The 23,356-nt window shown below is 41.7% G+C and overlaps 1 protein-coding gene across 5 annotated transcripts in view; it reads left to right on the plus strand.

The window, feature by feature from the left end:
• Positions 1–23,356, plus strand: part of PRKCQ (protein kinase C theta) — a 181,321-nt gene that overhangs the window by 134,326 nt on the left and 23,639 nt on the right. For all 5 annotated transcript variants that reach the window (XM_049882028.1, XM_049882025.1, XM_049882027.1 and 2 more), the window contains 2 exons: positions 11,525–11,616; positions 13,822–13,884. In XM_049882028.1, the coding sequence (XP_049737985.1) occupies positions 11,525–11,616; positions 13,822–13,884 (155 nt within the window). The remainder of the gene's footprint in view (positions 1–11,524; positions 11,617–13,821; positions 13,885–23,356) is intronic.

Genomic DNA, 23,356 nt, shown 5'->3' on the forward strand with positions numbered 1-23,356 from the left:
TTACATTCTTCCAGTTGTGCAGCCATTCTCACCCTCCTTTTCTTAGTTGTTCCTCCCCCATTAACATAAACTCACTGCCCCCCGAGGTTCCTATCATGATCTTCAAGTTGCTGTTGTCAGTTTGATCCCAGATAGACAGATCTTAAAAGAACATAATGCTCAAGACAGACATCTTAAACTATTGCTCGGTTTTAAGAAGACTTCAGGGAATATTTTTGGTTTCAGGTTTAAAGATTATCTCAGGACCAGATGGTGTATTCTTGATGGAAAAGGAAGTAAACCTGTTTTTTCTAGGCTGTTTTAATCTGTGGGCCAGTCTAAAAGAAAGGAATAGACACAGTACTCCAGATTCAGAATTTCTGCATCCTTTTCTAAATGACAAGCATACCTAAGTAATTGAGCATGCGTTTGACCAAACTCACGTGTGGTGCGTAAAGATGTCAGTGGGATGTTTGGGTGAGTTTCTCTGGATGCTGTCTAGCCCGGGGATCTGGTGTGCTGAAACCAGGACTGCAGGGGCTCTGGCAGGCCCGCCCCACCTGAGGGCTCGGTTCCTGTAAAGCATGTGGTTTGGGTGGCTGTGACCCCAGCCCTGTGATCATCACCAAACACCAGGCCCCTCCCTTTGCTCACAACCACAGAACTGCGGATGTTAAAAAGGCTGCTGTCGCAGGTTGTAATTCTCAACTAAAACTTTATTTTGGGCACCAGCCCTGCAAGACGATTAGCGAATCTTTAATGAGAAGAAGTAAAAATGTAAACCTTCACTGTAGTAGTTCACACGCTGTAGGGAATCCCCTCTCTACTTTTGACACTAATTAAGACTCAGTGTATTAAAAGTAAAAAGGATGGGAGTGACAGTGAGAGGGATTCAAAAACAACTGCTTGGTTAAAATGAGGCGAGCATCATTTAAAGGTTTTGGCCTTGAAATCTGCTAAAATTCTTCTGTGGCATCTGTTATTTGTAAAATGATATGAATGATTTTCTCAGTTCTTAGATGAGGAAACTATTTAAATATTTTTAATCTTACATGGTTTTTACCTTCCTTCCTTCTTTCTACTAATACAAATCACTTTTACAGCTAAATTTTGTATATTTAACAAAGAAAATGAATATTAAGGAATTTAGACTTTAAGAGTCATCTTAAAAGTGAAATCTCATATTTTTAAAATATATTAAATATAAATGTATAAATATATAGGACAACAAAATATACAGCTTCATCAGCCAAGTAGCGAAGGAGATTTGTGGAAGTGTTGGAAAATACAGTACTTTTTAAGCAAATACACAGTATTCTTTGTCAAAATACTAAGACCATTTTGAATTTTTGAGAATACTCAATGTATATATATTTAAATGATTTTGCAAGTATACAGTAAACATTAATTTTTTAAGAAGAACCAAAAAACATATCCAAGTGTAATCAATGAGAACAGCAGAGCTTTGCATGTCCATCTGTCTACAGGATGTCGGCTTTGGTGATTGCTTTCAGGTGTCGGAAAATCACAGCAAAGCAATCAATAATCGTGATGTTCTCATTTTTATGGTCTTACACACAGAACCGAAGGCAACAGGCATATGTGTAACCTGGAAAATTGATAGATAAATGCATGTTACTGATTCGTGCATCAGATGGCGTCTTGTTATCCAGAGGTATTCAGTGAGTCGCTTTTTCCAATGGCCTTAATGTAATCATACTGTCAAATCCCAGCTAAAAATTACTTCGCCAGCAGGATGGAAATATATTCAGTGTTTCCTTGGATCATTAATAAAAGCAGTGAATGATGGAAGGACACTCGGAAAACTCTCTCTGAAGACAATGAACTGTATGAAATATGAAGCCTTTTGGGAATGCTCACTTTAAAAGTCAGTCTGTGTTTAAGTTAACACCATCACAGCTTCTAAGAACCGTGGTGTGTTTCTTCCTGCAGGGAACTAGCTAAGTAAGGCAACATTCTTATAAAATTTAGTTTTTCCAAGTAGCCACTTGACAAACTGCTATGTTCTTGCCGAAGAAGTGACAAAACTCATGGAATACTTGGAGCCAGGTGAGAGCTCTAGAGATCATCCAACTCTCCTCCGTTGTTTGAGTTCTTCTCCAAAGTCAGAGACAGCATCCCTCTCCAGGAGGGCCTGCTTTAGTTCTTTGTAACAAAAAACAAAAAAAAACATGCATTTCAGAAAGAAAATACGAAGACCAATAAATAGGTTCTTCTCCTGCCACCCCTGTTGTCAACTGGAAACAATGCTAAGCTACATTCCCTTCTTACCCATTCTGCTTTTTAGCCCTTGGACCAAGTTGAAATTCATTTAAATGTTAAAGTAGCCCAGGATCCTGGGGACCTTAAATACCCATGTAGACACTGATGGGAGTCCCTGAGTGGCACAGTGATTGAGCACTTGGCTGTAAACTGAAAGATTGGCAGAGGTGCCTCAGAAGAAAGCCATGCTGATCTACTTCCCAAAACTTAGCCATTTAAAACTCCACAGAGCACAGTTCTACTCTGACACATATGGGGTTGCCATCTTAGTTACCTAGTGCTGCTATAACAGCAATACCACAAGTGGGTGGTTTTAACAAACAAATTTATTTTCTCACAGCTTAGGAGACTGCAAGGCTGAATTCAGACCACCAGCTCTAGAGGGATTTTTTCCCTCTGTGTCAGCTCTGGAAGAAAGTCCTTGTCTCTTTGAGCTTCTGCTCCTGCGTGATCTTCATGTGGCTTGGCATCTCTCTTACCCCATCCCTGCTTCTTTCCTTTACTTGTTTTATCTCTTTTATATCTTAGATTGTCTTAAGACACACCCTACACTAATCCTGTCTCACTAACATAACAAAGACAACCTATTCCCAAATGAGAATATAACCACAGGTATAGCAGATTTACAACACGTATTTTTGAGGTTTTTATTTTTGAAGGGCACAATTCAGTCCATAACATATCATTCTTTGGCCTCCAGAAATTAATGTCCTTGCCACATGCAAAACACATTCAACCTATCACATCATTCCAAAATTCTCGAATTAAGTCCAAGTTCAAAATCTCATCTTCTGAATCATCAAAATCAAATATTGGTGAGACTTTAGGCATACTTCATCCTGGGGCAAAATTACTGTTCATCTGTAAACCCGTGAAATCTAGAATACAAGTTGTCTGCTTCCAAAATACAATGGTAGAACAGGCACAAGGTAGACACCTTTGTTACAAATGGGAGAAGTTGGAGGGAAAGAAGGGATAACAGGTACCAAACAAGTCCAAAACACAGTAGAACAAATTACATTCACTGTCAATGCTTGAAAATAATCCTCTCTCCAGGGACCATCTGGGCGATGGCCCTGCCCTCCAGACCCTGGGTGTTGGCCATGCCCTCTGGATTCTGGGTAGAGGCCCCTCAACCCTGGGCTTTATCTTCACCTTCCAGGCCCTCTGGGATGGCAACTTGTCTCCCTTGCTTTTAGGCAGCCCCATTTTCCTAGTCCATCTAAGAAGCAACCCCACCCCTTCAGCCCCAGCAGCCCTGTTCTTCTGCCCTTTGGGCATGGCAGCCCCACCCCCTCAGTTTTGCGGGACGGCCTCATCCCCCTGGCATACCCTAATGGCAGTCCCACACTCTGGAACCGCGTTGGCGAAGATCTCACTCTTTGAAACCTAGGAGGCTCTAGCTCCGTCCTTTGAGATCCAGGAGACTTTGGGCCCACCTTTCAAAACCCAGAGGCCCTACTTCCTGTGTTCCTTCCAACTGTTCTGCTGACCTGAGCTGCTCCAGGGATGGTCCTTTTTTTTTTCTTGGAGGATAACAGATGTATTTCCTTTGGCCTGTTTTCTGCCTATAGAATTCCAAGAGGCAGACAGTGTTCTTTTCTTTTGTCCTTTCTCTGTCCACTTCAATCTAAGCTGATGGGTTTTCTGTTGTGGTTGTTGGTTAGATCCATCAGTTACAGGCGTAACCTCTTTAACAGAAGATGGTGTAGCTACGTCCTTGGTGAACATGCTAGGTCACGTGTCCTTCGTTTGTACAACAGAATTTTCCAAATCTTTAAGTTCTGTTTTCATTTTGCACAGTTCATTTTTAAGTTCATCTCTTTCCTCTCGCATTTTCCTATAAGTGGCAAGGAGTAACCATACGGCCCCTTTAAGATCCTGCTTAGAAATCTCATCAGCTAGATATCCAAGTGCATGATTTACAATTTCTACCTTCCACCAAACATTTGAACACAATTCAGACAAGTTCCTTGCCACTGCATAAAAAGCATTGTCCTTCCTCCATTGTCCAATCACATATTCATTATTTCCTTTTAAGGCTTCCTCAGAAGAACATTTAATATCCACATTTCTAGTAACATTCAGTTGCTAGTGCCAAATGTGTTCTCTCAGATGTTAGAAACTTTCTCTATAGCTCTCCTCACTTTCTTTGGGACCCATACCAGAATTGCCTTTGACATCCATAATTCTACCCACAGTCTTTTCAAGGCAATCTAGACTTTTACTATTAAAAAAAAAAAAAAAACTCTGCCAGCCTCCACACTTTACCCAATTCCAAAATTGCTTCCACATTTTAGGTATCCATTAGAGCAGCACCCCACTCTCGGTACCACATTGTATCTTAGTTATCTAGTGCTGCTATAACAGAAATACTACAAGTGGTTGGCTTTAACACAGAGAAGTTTATTTTCTCACAGTTTAGGAGGCTAGAAGTCTGAATTCAGAGTGCTGGCTCTAGAGAAAGCCTTTCTCTCCCTGTTGTCTATGGAGGAAAGTCCTTGTTTCTTTGAGCTACTGCTCCTAGGTGATCTTCATGTGGCTTAGCATCTCTTTTCTGCCATCTCTGCTTTTGCTTGTTTGTTTAATCTCTTCTTTAACTCAAAAGAGATTGACTTTAAGACACATCCTATACTAATCCTGTCTCATTAACATAACAAAGGCAGCCCATTCCTAAGTAAGATTATAACCACAGGCATAGAGGTTAGGATTTACAATACATATTTTTGGGAGACAAATTCAATCCATAACAGTCACTATGAGTCAGAATTGACTCAATGGCAACTGGTTTGTTTTGCTGTTTTCTTGCTTGTTTTTAAGACACTGAGGTATTTGTTCCCAACCAGTAGCCAAGCTCTGTGGGCATAACCAGGAGACTGCTTAAAGGGGAGGGAGCCTTCTGACCTCTATTTTAGAACCTAAAAAAAAAAATTTTTTTTTTTGAGGTAGATGGAGCCCTGGTGGTACAGTAGTTAAGTATTCACCTGGTAAGCAAAAGGTCAGCAGTTCGAATCCCCCAGTTGCTCCTCGGAAACCCAATGGGGCAGTTCTCCTCTCTCCTATAGAGTTGCCATGGGTTGGAATCGACTTGACAGCAATGGGTTTGTTTTGTGTGTGTGTGTTTTGTTTTGTTTTTGAGGTAGATATGGTGGGCCATAGTGAGCCAAACCTTCCTTTGAGAAAGATTGAAGAAGGCTCATCTCTATCCTCTGAACTTCAAATAAGCATTATTTCTGGATAAAGATAGCACATAAGAATTTTGTAAGCATAGTATCATGTCTTACCAATATTTATTTTATCATCTGGGAGCAGTACATAGTCATAGTTTATTAATTTTATTTTTCCCCAAGAAAAAGAAAAAATTATTAAATGTATAGTGAAAATCCGGCACAGACATTAAGCACTCAGCTACTAACTAAAAGGTTGGCAGTTTGAATTCATCCAGAGAAGCTTTGGAAGAAAGGCCTGGTGATCTACTTCTGAAAGGTCACAGCCATTGAAAATCCTATGGAGCACAGTTCTTCTTTGACACATGTGGGATCGCCATGAGTTGGAATTGGCTCAGTGCCAACTGGTTGGTTGGGCAAGTAAAGGAGAATTTGATCAAGGATCTCACTGATACTTCTTATTTTACAGAGGGTGAATTTGAGGCCCAGAGAAAGTGTGATTACCCTGATCACACAGTTAGTTACTGGTGGCACAGAGAGTAGAATTTCAGCTCAATGAATGCCATGCCAGCAGTTGTGGACAAATTCTAAGGCCGGGACAGATTTGGAGTATTCCATCCCTAAAACCCTCACTTCAACTCTCACTCACCCAAGAGAATCATTTGCATCAATTAATGTACTACGTAGCATAAAGAAATGAGGTCTAGACTAGTAAATAATTATGTAAAATTAACCTGGACATAAGTCCATGTTATGCCTCATTACCCTACCTTACATTTTCTCTCAGCTGGTAATCAGAACAGAGAGGACAGTATTGGAGAAAATCTAGGTAACTCTGTGTTTCTTCTTTGTTTCAAGAGTCATAGGACTGTTAGTTCCTTCTCCTGGGAAGAAGGAACTATCTATTGTATCCTTAGCTGGCTTTTAAACTGTTCCTATAGTCATAATGGAGCCCTGGTAGTGCAATGGCTAAGAGCTTGCCTGCTAACGAAAAGGTCAACAGTTCAAATCCACCAGCCACTCCTTGGAAACCCTACGGGGCAGTTTTACCCTGTCGTGTAGGGTCACTATGAGTCAGAATAGACTTGGCTGCAGTGGGTTTATAGTCATAACAAGGTCCTTGGGTGGCTCAAGCAGTTCGTGATAGGCTGCTAACTTAAAGGTTGGTGGTTTGAACTCACCCAGTGACGCCCGGAAGACCTGGTGATCTGCTTCCATAAAGATTACAGCTAAGAAAGCCCTATGGAGCAGTTCTATTCAGTAACACATGGGGTTGCCATGAGTCAGAATTGACTTGACAGCAGTGGGTTTGTTGTTGTTGTTTTTATAGTGATAACAGCTACCGGTTATCAAGTGCATACTGAGGGTCAACTCTGAGCTAGCTGTTTATAGGTATTACCCCATTTAACATCATGACAGCCATATTACCCCATTTCCCAAGTGAAAAACCTGAGACTCAGGAGAGGTTATGTAATATGTCCAAGTTCACAGATGCATGGAATCTGAAGCCAGGTCTGAGTAACGACAAAGCCCATGCTCTTAACAATCACCCTGAGTCTCCTTCTTCTGGGTTTGATTCCACCCTAAACCAGTCCAGAATTTTCCAGTGGGCACACTTTTGTTTTTGGCAGTAGTTCTACAGGGGCCAAGGCCAGCTGCAGATCACTTCCAACCTGAGGACTCCTTCTCCAGCCTTTAATGAAAGTTTGAGTCTATTATATTTGTATTTACTTTTTATGACTGGGATTTGGCGTTCAGCTTTTAAAAGGTTTATCCACTCCTTAAATGGTAATCCTCAAAATTCAAACTTCAGGTCTGTATGATTGATAAGAACGTATTGCTGTTAGTTGCCATTGAGTCGATTCCGACTCATGGTGTCCCTTTGTGTGCACAGTAGAACCGCTCCGTAGGGTTTTCAATGGCTGTGACCCTTTAGAAGCGGATCATCAGGCCTGTCTTCCAAGGTACCTCTGGGTGGGGTTGAACTGCCAACCTTTCGAGTAACAGTGGAGCGCTTGACCATTGTGCCAACCAGGAACTCCTGCTAATTCCATCACAGTGCCATCTTGTAGGACCCAATTGAGCCCAAGAGTTCCTTGGATGAGTGGATTCTCAAGCCTTCCAAACTACTGTCTGAGCTCCCTGGAAGAGGGCAAAGATCCTCAGAACAGCAGTCTCTAGAGAGAGTTAATGGGTCTCAATGCCCTGCCCACCCAAGGAGGGACTTCCAGGCATGGGCTACCCTGTCCCCTATTCAAGATGGCCAAGTTTAAGCTGATATTCACCCAAACCAAAGGGTTAAACTCAAGCAAAATGTCATCACCTGGCTTAATATAAAGATAAGAACTAGAACAGACTGCCTTGGAAGATTTACTATAGAGCCATAAAATATTTTAGTAGGATTAAACGTGGTACCCAACTTGCTGTAAATCTCCATTACTATTTAATTAATAATCACTATGGCAATGTCCCTATGAGTCAGAATCGACTCGACGGCAACGGGTTTGGTTTTTTGGTTATGGCAATGTAGTCTTCTCTTAATTCCCACAGTAGTAAACATTGACTGAGCTCTGTGATTTCTTGGGCTCTCTTTAGAGGTACAAATTCAGCTCCCTAACCCCCAACACTAGGTGCAGAATCTCATTTAGATATGAGGAAAAATGGGCATGGTATGCCCAAGATGGTCGGAAGTTAGGGTTGAATTTTTTGCTTCCAGTTTCCTTTCTCCACTTTCTCCAAGTTAAAGTTGACAGTTTGTACATTCTAAAATGTCAACCTTTATAGGAATTTTTAAGCATCCTCCCACTTAAAAACCAAAACTTCAAAGGAACCTTTTATCTGGGCACTGTTATAAATGACCTTATTTTAAGTGTTTATACCTTTGATTCTGCCGAGTCTTAAATGAAGATCCTGCTGTGCCTGTACAAGACCATGATAGTTTTGAATAAAAAGGTAAATGTTCAAAGCTGTTCATATGGTACTTATGAGAAGAAAAGTAGAGAGATGTGCTGATAAGAAAGTAGGTGTGTGCAGGTCAGGCAATGGATTAATCTCAAGTTATGTTTAAAATATCAACGCTGAGTTATGGTTTATGTCAGCAGAAAATTTAAGTTTATCCAGAAGAAAAAAGAGTGGGCTCCAGTTACAGATACATGGAGCCTGTAAATTAGATCTAAGGTTAATTTTGGAAAAAGGAGAACGACGCTTGCCTTTACATGAATTATTGAAATAATTACCACAATACTCTGTTTCAAACCCTGCTCTGTGGAGAGCTGGCCTCAGTGCAAATGGTAGGCAGGGTATATCCCTGTCCAGCTACAACACTGTTTCTGCCATCACCTCATATGCCCCATGGCCTCGGTTGGTCTCACATCAAAACTTCCAGATTAATTCTGTTAAAAAATCACCCAGGTGAGGTTTTCAGGTACAAATTCATGCACAGACACGCCAGACATTTCACACACTTTATCGATTACGGATTCTGTGATTCCTAAGGACCTTTTGAAAACTAAGGTTCTGAAAGTGTGATGAATATGTTTATTGAAGAAATATTGTCTCACATAGTAGGAGGAGTGTTATAGATTGAATTAGGTCCCCCAAAATATGTGTTATAAATCCTCACCCCTATACCTGTGGTTATAATCCCATTTGGGAATGGATTTTCTTTGTTATGTTAATGAGGTAGTATTAGTGTAGGGTGTGTCTTGAGTCAGTCTTTTTCGAGATATAAAAGAAGCCATCGAAGGAAGGAGAGACAAGGGAAGATAGATGCCACACACGTGAAGATAACCAAGGAGCCAAGGAAAACAGACAAGGACCTTCCCCCCTGAGCCAACAGAGAGAGAAAGCCTTCACCTAGAGCCAGTGCCCTGAATTCAGACTTCTAGCCTCCTAAACTGTCAGAAAATAAGTTTCTGTTAAAGCCACCAACTTGTGGCAGTTCTGCTATAGCAGCACTAGTTAACTAAGAGAAGGAGCTTAGGCCCGTCAGAATCATGGCCCCCACGGTACTCTGACCACAGCCTGGAGACCTCCCACCCTTGCATTTGTCTGCTTCCAGTTCCAGTAACATGCATGATGTCCTCCATCAGGAGCAACCCTCTCATCCACTGCAGCTTGCCTCTAAAAAGTGCACTCTAGACGGGAGAGAAATGCAATTATACTTGGTCGTAAGCTCCCTGAAGACAGGAAATGTGTCTCATTCACCTCTGTACTCCTCGTGCTCACACCTCTCCTAGAATGTGATGTTGTTGTTAGGTGATGTCGAGTCGATTTCAACTCATAGTGACCCCATGTGACAGAGTAGAACTACCCCCATAGGATTTTGTAAGGCTGTAATTTTTACAGGAGCAGATGGACAGGTCTTTCTCCCACAGGGCCTCTGGGTGGGTTCAAACCACCAACCTTTCAGTTAGCAGCCAAGTGCTTAACCGTTGCACCACCAGGGGCCCAGTAACTATTTTGTGAATGCTGAATGAATGAATGGATGTTTTCAGGCCTTACTCCTGTAGTCAGAGTCCCAGACTTGCACTCTCTTTACCATCCTACACGCCGTCAGTCAGTAAGTATGTGATCAGCACCCACTGGATGCCCAACACTGCCCCACTGTCCTGCAGGCAAGGCCAGTTGGGCCCTCACTCTTGCATGCCCCATCTCCTGGTTTATAGCATACAAACATTCTAACCAATGTTATCCAGAAAGAACCCCACCAGATTTCCCAGCCTTCTAGGGGTCCGGAAATGCTGGAGATCAGCTAAGTTATTTGAGAAGTCTTTTTTTTTTTTTTTAAGATTTTTTGTTGTTGTGAAAATACATATAACACAACATTTGCAAAAGCAACATTTTTTACATATACAATTTAGTGACATGTATTATATTAATCGGGAAACCCTGGTGGCGTAGTGGTTAAGTGCTATGGCTGCTAACCAAAGGGTCAGCAGTTCAAATCTGCCAGACGCTCCTTGGAAACTCTATGGGGCAGTTCTACTCTGTCCCATAGGGTCGCTATGAGTCAGAATTGACTCGACGGCACTGGGTTTGGTTTTTTGGTTCCTTGTTGTGCAACCATCACCAATATCTGTTGCCATATTTTGCATCACCATAAACAAACTCAATGCTTCCTTAACAATGATTCCCCCTTCTCCCCTCCCGCCCACCCCTGGTAACCACTAATAAACTTTGGTCTCTCGCATTTGATTTGGAGAGTCTTTTTTTTTTTTTTTTAATTGTGGTAGCTATATAGGTAACAGACCTTTTACCACATGTACGGTTCAGTGATTACATTCATCATGTTGTTCAGCCATCACCATTAACCCTTCCCAAAGTTTCCGTCACCCTTGATAGAAGCTCAGTGGGAGTCTTTATACATTGTTTCAAGACAGAATTTGGATGTCTGCCCTGAGCATTGCACCCTCTTGAAGAGTTACCTATACAAGATTGACATGACAACAGTAACTCTGAAGCACCGATGAGAACTTTGAGAAGCAGAGAGTTACAAGTTAACAGTGGTCAAACAATATGAGCAGAGATAGTGTGAATGGTGACACAATGTGAAGTACCTAACCACTGTGAAAATTGCTGAACAGGTATATGTTTTATTGTGTATATTTTCTCCAAAAAAAAAAAAAAACCCTAGACTGGCTTACACTTATAGCACTGCCACCAACAAGCTGTACTTTGGGCAAACTTGGCTTCCTCATTTGAAGGTTAAGTTTGCTTCTAGTTCTGAACGTCTAACACTGTATGCATGGTCTTAGAAGAAGCTGTACAGAACTTTGCTCATTGCTAAATCAAATGATCAGATCCATACAATTCCACAATTTGTATGACAATACTCTAACTTAGATGGACGTGATCCAAGATTTTGGAAGACCTTATTTCTGCATTTAAGCTAAGCTACTTATTCACTATGTCAATTAGAAAAATCATGTCATCTTTCTGCCCAAGTCTCCTCATCAGTGTTTAAAATAATGTAGAATAATAATAATAATGGAAGACAGAATTGGTGCCTCTGGAATTATCTAATCCATTTAAAAAGCAATCCTTGTTTTCTTTCTTAAGAAGCTAAAACTTGTGACTGTTTTGTTCTTTCCTAGGAAAACCTCTTTTTTGTGATGGAGTATCTCAACGGAGGAGACTTAATGTACCACATCCAGATCTGCCACAAGTTTGATCTTTGCAGAGCGACGTAAGAGCCCTGTAAAGGGGTTGCCAGTTTTCCATTTCTCTTGTCAGTTACTGAGCGTTTTTCCCATTTGATGTTTTTCTCGTTTCCCCATTCAGCATGCCTAATTAGGTCTCAGGCAGCGCTTTGAACCAGTTCTTTCTGGTTCATTCCTGTTGGAGCCCCTGCTAAGAATTTGCATTTCTACCCCAAATATACTGAATCAGAATCTAGGTTTTAACAAGATCTCCGGGTGATTCTTGTGTATGATAAATTTTGAGAACCGCTGTTCTCCTAGTGATTCGCAGAATTGGTCCCTAAGCAGCAGCTTTAGCACTGCCTGACAACTTGTTAGAAGTGCAAATTCTCAGCAGGGGTTCAACTGGAATGAACAGGTTCAGACCTGATCCCAGGGCAAGGTAAACTCCCGGGATTGTATCAAACAAGGAAACAGTTTTTCCAGTTTGTGAAACTTAAAGTTGTGTCGGTTTTGTTTCATTTCTCTGTGTTTTGAAACCGGTCACTTAGTTTCTTAAGAAACCACCCCAGTTCATCAGAACTCCAGCCACCCATATTTCTAAATAATCCGAGCACGGAAGCAAAGATTTGCCCTTTGCAAAGAACACAGGCCATAAAGGTGGTCACCAGGAATGAAGCTTTTCGCCGAGGACTTTAGTGGGAAGCTCAACATGAAAGCATAAAGCATTTGGCTCAAGGGGCATGAGCATTAGGAACCTGGAAGAGACACTTATTCTATTTGAAAATATATCTTCACCTTCTTTGGCATCAAGCAACCGTAGATGCAAGCGAGATTGAGCAGGCTGTGTTTGCCAGATGGGACTACAGCCGAGTCCCAGAGAACCTACTGCTCCCCCTGCTTACCATTGTGTGCCCCCCTCCCCCACCGTGGATCTTGGATCCAGAGTAGTAAAACCACCTTGAAATTCAAGCAAAAGGAAACTGGGCCACCAGGCTCACTCTAAAACGATAGGTATAGATCGGCTTTCTTTGCTTGATGCTCAGTAATCTTTCACTCACCTCTGAATGAACACTTTTTGAGTGCTTCAGATGAACCGGGTTGAAAGTTGGACTTGTTCCACCAGCTTCTGCAAGAACCCTGGCTGAAGTTGCTGTTCTGGAAAATCCAGTGGGTAGCACTCCACTGCTCTCATTGCCTCCAGGAACCATCAGCAAAGTGCCAAGAGATAATTTTATCGGATTTCTGCTGCTGAGAAATCATCAGGCATTTTTTGTGCTAGGAAGGGCTCAGTCCACTGACCTCTTTAATGCTCAGGAATGCCAACTTGGAAACATGCTATCTCTTGTGTCTTAAATGCTTTCCAAGAAGGAGATTTTTGTATTCTTCTATGAGATCCAGCAAATATCACTACCAGGAAGCTCTCCCTTATCTCTAACCTTAATCCCACTCATGACAGTATAAACTCATTTCCTTTTAAGCCTGTCATCATTAAAGATGAAGAGTCATTTATCACCCTCCATCTTATAATATCCTTTCCTCCACCTCTCAGGTTCCGCATCTTGTACAGGCTGAATTGTATCAGCATGACAACAAACAAGCCTGGTCTATTTGATAAGGCCCTACTTACAGGGCTATGGGCTCCAAACCAAACATAAAATAAAGGGGAAAAATATTTCCTCTGTTGTAAACACACATTACTATTGAATTTGATTTTTTCTGTCTGTGTGTTTTAGTTACAAAAAACGACAGTTGATGCATTGTCATTTATAATACAAGAATAAGCATTGGACTCAGGTGGGACTAGTTTAAGATACTAGCTCTGTTTTGTACTATCAGTGCAGAAGCTAGACATGTCTGAACCTCAATTTTCTTTTTTTTTTTTTATGATAAGTATGTAGGTAACAGACCATTTACCATTTCTATAATCTTCACGTGTACAATTCATTGACATTAATTACATTCATCATATTCAACCATCACCATTAACCATTCCCAAATTTTTCCATCACCCTTAACGGAAGCTCAGTGTCCCCTCAACATTGGGACTTCCTTTCCCCCTCCCGCTCACTGGTTTTCTCATGTGTAAAATAACCTCTTCCTCTTGTCAGGATTAAACAAAATAATGTGCATAAGCCATCGTGCAGAGCCCCTCCACATACCACTCAGGCCATAAATAGAAAACTGGGTTCGGGGATTGTATTTTATCCTGTGAATGCATTCATTTTGAACCTCACTTCTCCTTCCTTTAGGTTTTATGCTGCTGAAATTATCCTTGGTCTGCAGTTCCTGCATTCCAAAGGAATTGTCTACAGGTAAGTGTTGCTCCTTGGAAATGAACACTAAGGTATATGGATTTCTTGGTCCAGTTAATTTTTATTGTACTTTAGTGATATGAAATTGCCAGTGTGCTTTTGTGATACAAAGTTCCAACCCAGACCTTCTCCCCACAAGAATAACATGGGTAATGATTTAATAAGAACCAAGTAAGAAATTCCAGTCTCAAAAGCAGTTAGGTTCTAATCTTACTTGTCCCTTGCTCTGCCCCTTACTTTTGTTCCCCCTTTCACTGCCCCATTCTCACTTCCTTCCATTATTCTGCTTTCTCTTTAATATATTATTGTTGCTTACTCTCTCTTCCTTTACTTTTTTCCACTTGATAATTCTTGTTGTTATTTGTATTTGCTTTGGGCCACCTAGAAATGTTGGTGAAATTTTCTCTTGGCAAGGCAGGGAGAGGGTGTCTTAGTCTCCTAGTACTGCTGTAACAGAAATATCACAAGTGGGGGGCTTTAAAGAACAGAAACTGACTTTCTCACAGTTGTGGAGATGAAAAGTCCAGATTAGGGTTTCAGCCATGTCCATTCCTTCTTTGTCGGTAGGCCCAGCCATTCCTTGGTTCCTTGGCTGGTCCACAGTCCCCACAGGGCACCTGTCTTCCCGTGCGTGCGTGTGTGTGTGTGTGTGTGTGTGTATATTCTGCGTTTTTATAACTTAGAAGTGATTAGATTTAGGATCCATCCTCTACTGGTATGGCCTCATTAATATAACAAAAAAAGTAAAACCCTATATTCAGAGAGGATCATATCCACAGCACAAGGACCAGAAAGTCAACACATTATTTTGGGGCGGGGGGACACAATTAGCCTATAACAGGAGCTTCTTCTAAAGCACTCAGACACACTTTTGGAAACCTGTGGTCCTACATCTCGCAGAAGCGCACGGAACACCATGCGCATACTCTCATGAGCGGACGTCTGTCCAGAATTCTCTGTTGTACAATCTCGTATCAGGTCGTTCAGTCAGAGCCCTTCGATGAAAGCTCTTATACTTCAGTCCCCTTACTTCTTTTCTCAAAACACTGTTGACACGTATTTAACATAAAAAAAAATACACGTCTTTAAAAGCTTAGTTGTCTGGTTTCCAGCTCACTGCAGATGAGGGATAAAAAAAAAAGAAACAGAAATGGGCTGGCAGAGCTTCCGGAAGCCAGCGCAGCCACTGCAATGAGAAGTGACAGCTCACAACCTGACATAAGGGGAAGATACGAAGCAACCAAAAGGCTCCGGGAGAACGGGATTGCGTGCTCTTTTGTGGCAGATGTTCGTAATAATGACCTGGGGTCATCAATAAAGGGTAAATTATGTTCCACAGCGGTCATTTAAGACAGCCAGACCGTGCATAACACAGCTCAGAAAGCATTCCATCAGAGATGGTTAATATTTAAGCTTTAGTGTTTGAAGAGAAAGCTGCCATTATCTGGGAAATTCACTTAGGGAAGACCCCTCCATTTCAGAGGGTACAGCCAGATGAGGCCTGCCCAGTTTAGAGGCAGAGAACTAAAGACTGAAGGGAGTTTTGGGAAGGCCGTTTTCTGGAACAGCAGGGACTTTGGATATGGTTTTGGGGGGGGGGGGCGGGGGAGTCTATCTAAAGTATAATAGCTTAAGAAGCTGTTTGTTATAAATTGAATTGTGGCCCCCCCAAAATATGTGTTGAAACCCTAACCCCTATACCTGTGGAGGAAAGCTTGGTGGCATAGTGGTTAAGAGCTATGGCTGCTAACCAAAAGGTTGGCAGTTCAAGTCCACCAGGCACTCCTTGGAAACCATATGGGGTAAGGTTCTACTCTGTCCCATAGGGTCGCTATGAGTCAGAATTGACTCAACGGCAATGGGTTTGGTTTTTTGGTATACCTGTGGATAGAATCCTGTTTGGAAATGGGTTTTTCTTTGTTATGTTAATGAGGCCATACCAGTGTAGGGTTTGTTCTCAGCCTAATCCCTTCTGACCCATAAGAAGAGAACAAGGAAGGGAATGACATGGCTGAGACACTGATTTGGGCTTTGAGCCTCCAGAACTGCAGGAAAATAAATCTCTGTTCTTTAAAGCCACCCACTTGTGGTATTTGTGTTACAGCAGCTCTAGGTAATTAAGACAGCATTTTATACTATTTTTTAATTTTCAGGAAATTGAGAAACGTTATTCAAAAACCTGAGGAGGATCCATGTTTTATTTCCTTGTATATCTGTAATGCCTGCGATATACCTATGATTTACCTATACTGAGGGACTCGAGAGCCCTGGTGGTGCAATGGTTAAGTGCTCAGCTGCTAACCAAAATGTGGGTGGTTTGAACCCACCAGCCACTCCAAGGGAGAAAGATGTGGCAGCCTGCTTCCACAAGAGAACACTATGGGGAAATTCTACTCTGTCCTATATGGTAGCTATGAGTTGGAATTGGCTTGATGGCACTGGGCTTTTTTTGTTTTTTTTCAAGGACTCAGAAGATTGTGTGGGATGGATGGATGGATGGATGGATGGATGGATGGATGGATGGATGGATGGATGGATGGATGGATGGATGGATGGATGGATGGATGGATGGATGGATGGATGGGTGGGTGGGTGGGTGGGTGGATGGATGGATGGATGGATGGATGGATGGATGGATGGATGGATGGATGGATGGGAAGGTTTGAGAGAAAGAGAAATTAGAGCTGGAAGGGACTTCAAGAGAACAGAACCCACATGCCCCAGTGCAGTCAGTGTCTACAAATCACAGTTCTTCCTTTTATCACTTAATCTTGCAAGTTACTGACTTGCAGAATAAATAAACACCAATAAAGGTCCAAACGTAGCTTTATTCTCACAAACAAGTTATACCCATTTTAGTGCTCTTACTATGTTATTAGTAACTCATATATTTGAAGCCACTTACAAAGGCTTTCAGATGGATTATCTCATTTGATGCTCACAAGGTCCTTGTGAGGTAAGCAAGGCAGGCTTCATTGTACCCATTTTACAGATGAGCAGTCTGAGGCTCAGAGAAGGGAAATGACTTGGCTGAGCTAGTGAGCTAGTTAGGATTTGAAAGCTAGTTTTTCTGACTCCCAGTCGAGGACTCCTCTACAATACCCTGCTTCTTCCGAATGGAAAAGCTTTGCTTCTGTTGACCACGCAATTGAGTGAAAGTTTCCACTTAATTTTGTTTTACGTTTGAGGCACAAATGTGCTGCTCCTTTGGGCAGACAGTGCTTATCAGAGCCAAACCAGGTGACTTGGGCTCTGAAAGTTCTTTTCCAGGTCCTAATGTCCTTTGAGGTGGGTATGAGGAGTAAATAGCCTGACATGTCTCAAAATATTCTTGACCTTTGAGTTCTGTAGTGTTTACAGTTGGCTACAGGGAACCTTTCTGGTCTTTCTCTGCCCTCATTCCTTACTCTCATGGAGGTCTGGCATTGCATGGCAGTCTTTCTGCACCTTTCTTATGCCAACTTAGACCTCTCAAATCTTCAGTGACCTTCTCTCCCCACCCCCAAACACACCTGGCCAACTTTAGAGAGCAGCTTGAAAATTTGACACTAAGCTTGTTATTCGTAGCAGAAAGCCCAGAGAACATTATTAGAATCAGGTAAAATGTACCCATGTTGTCACAGAAAATTCTGGCTATCTTAGCAAGACCAGTTCAATGAAGAAGACCAGGTGAGTTTGCTATCGTTGGTTTAAGGGGATATAAAAGAGAAGAAAGACTGGGTTTGCATCCCAGCCACTGATGGGGTGTTTGGTTATATAACCTATAACCAAACCAAAACCAAACCTGTTGCCATCAAGTAGGTTCTGGCTCATAGCAACGCTATAGGACAGGGCTTCCAAGGCTGTAATCTTTACAGAAGCAGACTGCCCCATCTTTCTCCTGTGGAGTCTCTAGTGGGTTTGAACTGCCAGGGCTCCTTAACCTATAAGAGCTTTTGTGTTTTTTATCAGGATAATATGAATAAAATATTAATAACTCCAGATTAAAGAGTTATTTATAAGAAACAAGTGATGAAATGCATGTGAAAGCAAGAAACCCAATGAAAATATTAGACATTATTTCCATTACTCTGATTACAGTCCTGTATCTGGGTGTCTGGATCCCTAGTGATGACCCCAAAACTATCTTTCAACCAAATTTTTAGAATTATACATATGTGGCTATAGAGGAGGCAAATATGTTTCATAGAGCAGAAACCCAAAATGATATCAGTATTACATGGAGTTGGATTAGAAAATGAACCTGAAATTTTAAAATAAGGAGTTAAATATGACATGTAATTGGATTATTGGAATATAATTGATAAGTTGAAATGAAACAGCATACTTAGTTTGAATGGAAGATCAGGGAGGCAGGAGGCTAGTGCTCTCTAATGAGAAAATTTAGATCTATTGGAAGTCTTCAGACCTGATGCCACCACCCATCTGTCAATTTGTCATACTGTGTTGCTGTAATGCTGGAAGATATGCCACCAGTATTTCAAATACCAGCAGCGTAACCCATGATGGACAGGTTTCAGCAGTTTCCAACCTGAAACAGAGTTGAAGAAAGGCCTGGTGAGCCACTTGCAAAAATTAGCCAGTGAAAACCTTATGGATCCCAACAGAACATTGTCCACCTTGCTTGCTTTGGACATGTCATCAGGAGGGATCAATCACTAGAGGAGAACATCATATTTGGTGAAGTAAAGGGCCAGTGAGGGCAAGGGAGACCCTCAGTGAGATGGATTGGCACAGTAACCTCAGTGATGAACTCTGACATGCTGGCTGGCAATCATGAGGATGACACAAGACCAGGCAGTGCTTTGTTCTGTTGTACCTAAGGTTGCCATGAGTCGGAGTCAACTCAACAGCAGCCATCTATCTATCTAGACCGAATAATGAATGTATATAACAGTATTTCAGTTTGAATGAGAGAGAAACAGAACCGATACAAATGTGAGATCTGCTCCCGGCCTCCTGTCAGGCAGAGGCTGCTGGTGATGCGTTCATAACGGAGATTACTGAGCTCGCCCAGTTGGAAGATGTCAACTCTGGGGACTTCTGTTGTCTCACTCCACCAAGGCAGAACTGTATTCCATTCTCGAGTTCTGTAGTTAATTTACTCTCACAGGAGGTGGAGGAAGCAATGAAGGGGAACAGTTAGTTACTCAGGACCTAATTGCAACTGAAAATCACTGGTTGGTGAAATGCAGTGATAAATTCATTCAATAAATATTGAATGCCCAGTACATGCTATACTCTTGTTGGGACAATCACAATACAGTACCACTCTCATAAAACTTGCAGTTTAACAGCAGAGACAAAACAAATAATGATGGCAACTTAGAAGAATATAAATATTTTCTTAATCAGGGCTGTTTGATGATAAGTAACATAAAACTAAGGAGCCCTGGTGGTACAGTGGTTATGCACTTGGCGGCTAACCAAAAAGTTAGTGGTTCGAACCCACCAACAGCTCTGGAGGAGAAAGGTGTGGCAGGCTGCTTCCATAAAGATTACAGCCTCACAATAGAGGGTCCCGGACAAAGCTGGAGAAAAATGTAGAACAAAATTCTAACTCAAAAAGAAAGACCAGACTTGCTGGCCTGACAGACTGGAGAAACCCTGAGAGCGTGGCCCCTGGACATCCTTTCAGCTGAGTAATGAGGTCACTCCTGAGGTTCACCCTTCCCCCAAAGACTGAACAGGCGCATGGAACAAAACAAGACTAAAGCGGTGCACCAGCCCTGGGGCAGGGACTGAAAGGCAGGAGGGAACAAGAAAGCTGGTAATAGGGAACCCAGGCTTCAGAAGGGAGAGTTGACATGTTGTGGGGTTGTTAACCAATATCATAGAACAATGTGTATACTGACTGTTTGATGAGAAACTAGTTTGTTCTGTAAACCTTCGTCTAAAGTACAATAAAAACATTAAAAAAAAAAAAAAAGATTACAGCCTCAGAAACACTATGGGGGCAGTTCTGCTCTGTTGTGTAGGGTCTCTATGAGTCAAAATCAACTCAATGGCAACAAGTATGGTTTTTGGTTTTAATATAAAACCACTCAAACTTTTTCTTAAGCAAAGCAGGCCTCATTAAGAAACTGCAGACTCTTTAGGTGAAAGGAAGGGCAACACACAACACAGAGGAAGTCAGCACAGCTGGACTAAACCAAAAGCAAACAAGTTTCCTGAATATAACCAAGCAATTCAAAGGCCACAGTAGCAGGGACAGGGGTCTGGGGACCATGGTTTCAGGGGACATTAGGTCAATTGACATAACAAAATGTATCAAGAAAACGTTCTGCATCCCATTTTGGTGAGAGGCGTCCAGGGTGTTAAATGCTAGCAAGCAGCCATCTAAGATGCGTTAACTGGTCTCAACCTGCCTGGAGCAAAGGAGAATGAAGAACACCAAAGACATTTGGTAAAGATGAGCCCAAGAGTCAGAGAGGGCCACATAAACCAGAGACTCCCATCAGCCTGAGACCAGAAGAACTAGATGGTGCCTGGCTACCACCAGTCACTGCCCAGACAGGGAACATGAGAGAATCCCTGATGGAGCAGGAGAACAGTGGGATGCAAATCTCAAATTCTCAAAAGACCAGGCTTAAAGGTCTGACTGAGACTGGAGGGACCCTGGAGGTCATGGTCCCCAGACCCTCTGTTAGCCCAAGATTGGAACCATTCCTGAAGCCAATTCTCCAGACAGGGATTGGACTATAGGATAGACAATGATACTGGTGATGAGTGAGCTTCTTGGCTTAAGTAGACACATGAGACTATGTGAGCAACTCCCGTCTAGAGGCGAGATGAGAAGGAAAAGGGGGACAGGAGCTGGTTGAATGGACACGGGAATACAGGGTGGAGAGGAGGAGTGTGCTGTCTCATTAGGAGGAGAGCAGCTAGGAGTACTTAGCAAGTTGTGTATAACTTTTTGTATGAAAGTCTTTCTTGATTTCTAACTTTCACCTAAAGCGCAATAAAGAAGAAAGAAAGAACTGCAGAGTCGTCAGAAACAAAGGTAGCTTTTCTTTACTCGTGTCTCTTTGGCCCTCTTTGGGTTTACAAGTTCTCTTACTGCTGCTTTTGGCATAGCCGCTTCATTTTTCTCTCCTTTAACAAGCTAGTTTTCTCTCCTTCTCCAAGGACATGCTAAGGGACAAGCCACAAGCAGCCCTAGGTATCTTCTCAGTTCAGGCATCTAACTAAGATTGTTGTTGTTGTTAGGTGCCGTCAAGTGGGTTCTGACTCATAGCAACCCTATAGGACAGAGTATACTGCCCCATAGAGTTTCCAAGGAGTGGCTGGTGGATTTGAACTGTCAACCTTTTGGTTAGCAACCAAGCTCTTAACCACTGCACCACTGGGGCTCCATGACAGATTACTGTCCCCATATCATGAGAAAAGGAGAAAAAACGAATGATATGGCTTGAGCCAGGCATCCACTTCTGGTCTAGTCGCCTGAGGTCAAGGGCACCTGGTTACTCACCAGGCCCTTTGGAAACAGAATCTTTGAGAAGGGAGCCTGAGAAGACTCTCTAAGAAGAAGTTTAGTATGGAGTGAAAGCAATAGTTATTCCTACTCCACACCAAGTCATCTTAGAAGCTAACAAAGGCCGTGGTAGCCATCACCAACCATATAACCTAGATTTGAAGAGAGTAGATTTCAGAAAGTTCAGATATTCATGGACAGATAACATAAAGGGAGAGAAAGCTGAATATTGGACGACAAACTAGAATTCCTAGGAGTCCATTGACTAAAATCAATAAAATAAAATTTCAAAGAAATTGATGTCAACTGTGGCACCTGTATTATCTTTAAAAAATCAATTTCACAGGTACAAGATGAGAAGAAAGTGGTAAAATGGAAGTTAGTGCGTTTTTTTTTTTTTTTTAAAGCACCGGGAGGTTTTAGTTTACAAGAAGCTCAATATCAACCTGTATTGTGATGGAGCTACTGAAACAGCTAGTGAAATACCATCTTTGTCCACAGTAGTAAAAGGCAGGAGACTCGGAAGCTAACAGCACCACCATGTGCTGCACCAATCAGATTGTGTATCTAGAGGACGTGGGTTCCATTCTGAGCACCACAGTTTAAGATGAAAATTGACAAATGTGAGATATTTGAAAGGTAGTGACTGGAATGTTGAAGGGAATGAAACTATGTCAAATGAAGAACAAAGTAAAGACAAGAAAAATCTGATGTCACTTTTCAGATATTCAGGGTATCATCTGTAATAATAGAAAGCATCCTTCAACCAGTAGGTAAAATTATGGGGAAGCATAACTTGGCTCATTTATTTTAAATCTTGTCAAAAAAAAAAAAACAAACAAACAATAAATGATTTTCAGTTACATTTATCTAGAAATGGAATAGAGTACCTGTTCCCCAAGGAGAGGAATCTATTCACCTGTTGTTCTGGCATCAGGTAGACTCTGGTTCTAGAATTATTCTTTAATAAAAAAACCAAAAAACTTTTATTGTGGGAAATATCTATGTAACAAATCATTTGCCTTTTCAACATTCTTTACATGTACAATTCAGTAACATAAGTTATATTTATCATGTTGTTCAACCATTAACATCTTTTTGTAAATTTTTGCATCACCCTTAACAGAAGCCCAGTGTCCCCTAAACACTGAGTTCCTCATCCCACCCCCCATCCTCTACTCCTAGTAACCAGAGGCGTAACTAAGGCATGGCAGGTAGGGCGTGTGTCCTGGGCACTGCTTGAGGAGGGGCGCTAATGAGCAGTTTCTATTGGCTATCGAAGTTTCCGTTGCCAGCCGTGAGAGATCCTTCAGCAATTTAAAACTAATTGCCATAGTCGCTGTTTTTCATAGATAAGCCCCTGCTAGTAGCCATTACTATTAGCCATTAGGAAACCCTGGTAGCATAGTGGTTAAGTGCTATGGCTGCTAACCAAAAGGTCAGCAGTTCAAGTCTACCAGGCGCTCCTTGGAAACTCTATGGGGCAGTTCTACTCTGTCCTATAGGGTTGCTATGAGTCGGAATCAGTTCAACAGCAATGGGTTTTCAATGGGAGTAGCCATTAATAAACTTTGGTCTCTATACACTTGCACATCCTAGATATAACATGTCAGAGGGATCCTGCAATAATTGTCCCTTTGTGGCTGATTTATTTCATTCAGCATAACATTTCAAGTTTCATCCATGTTGTAGCATGTACCAGGACTTCATTTCTGTTTATGGCTGAGTAATATTCCATTGTATGTATTCGCACATTTTATTTAGAATTACACTATAGAATTATCCTTTATGCTAGTTAGGAAAGCCTTCCTCAGTTGGTCTTGGAATTAGGTACAGTACAGATAATTTATTCATGAAGAAACTGAGCCTCACTTTTCTGTAAAATGGGGAGAATACTTACCTCACGATATTATTGCAATATTAAACAGAAAAAAACAGAAGTAAGTATAATTTCTAGGCCTTTTCTCCCTCACCTTTACCCCCAGGAAAGTGCTGGGA

Source organism: Elephas maximus, chromosome 4 (assembly GCF_024166365.1).
Source record: "Elephas maximus indicus isolate mEleMax1 chromosome 4, mEleMax1 primary haplotype, whole genome shotgun sequence".
In the NCBI taxonomy this organism is placed as follows: domain Eukaryota; kingdom Metazoa; phylum Chordata; class Mammalia; order Proboscidea; family Elephantidae; genus Elephas; species Elephas maximus.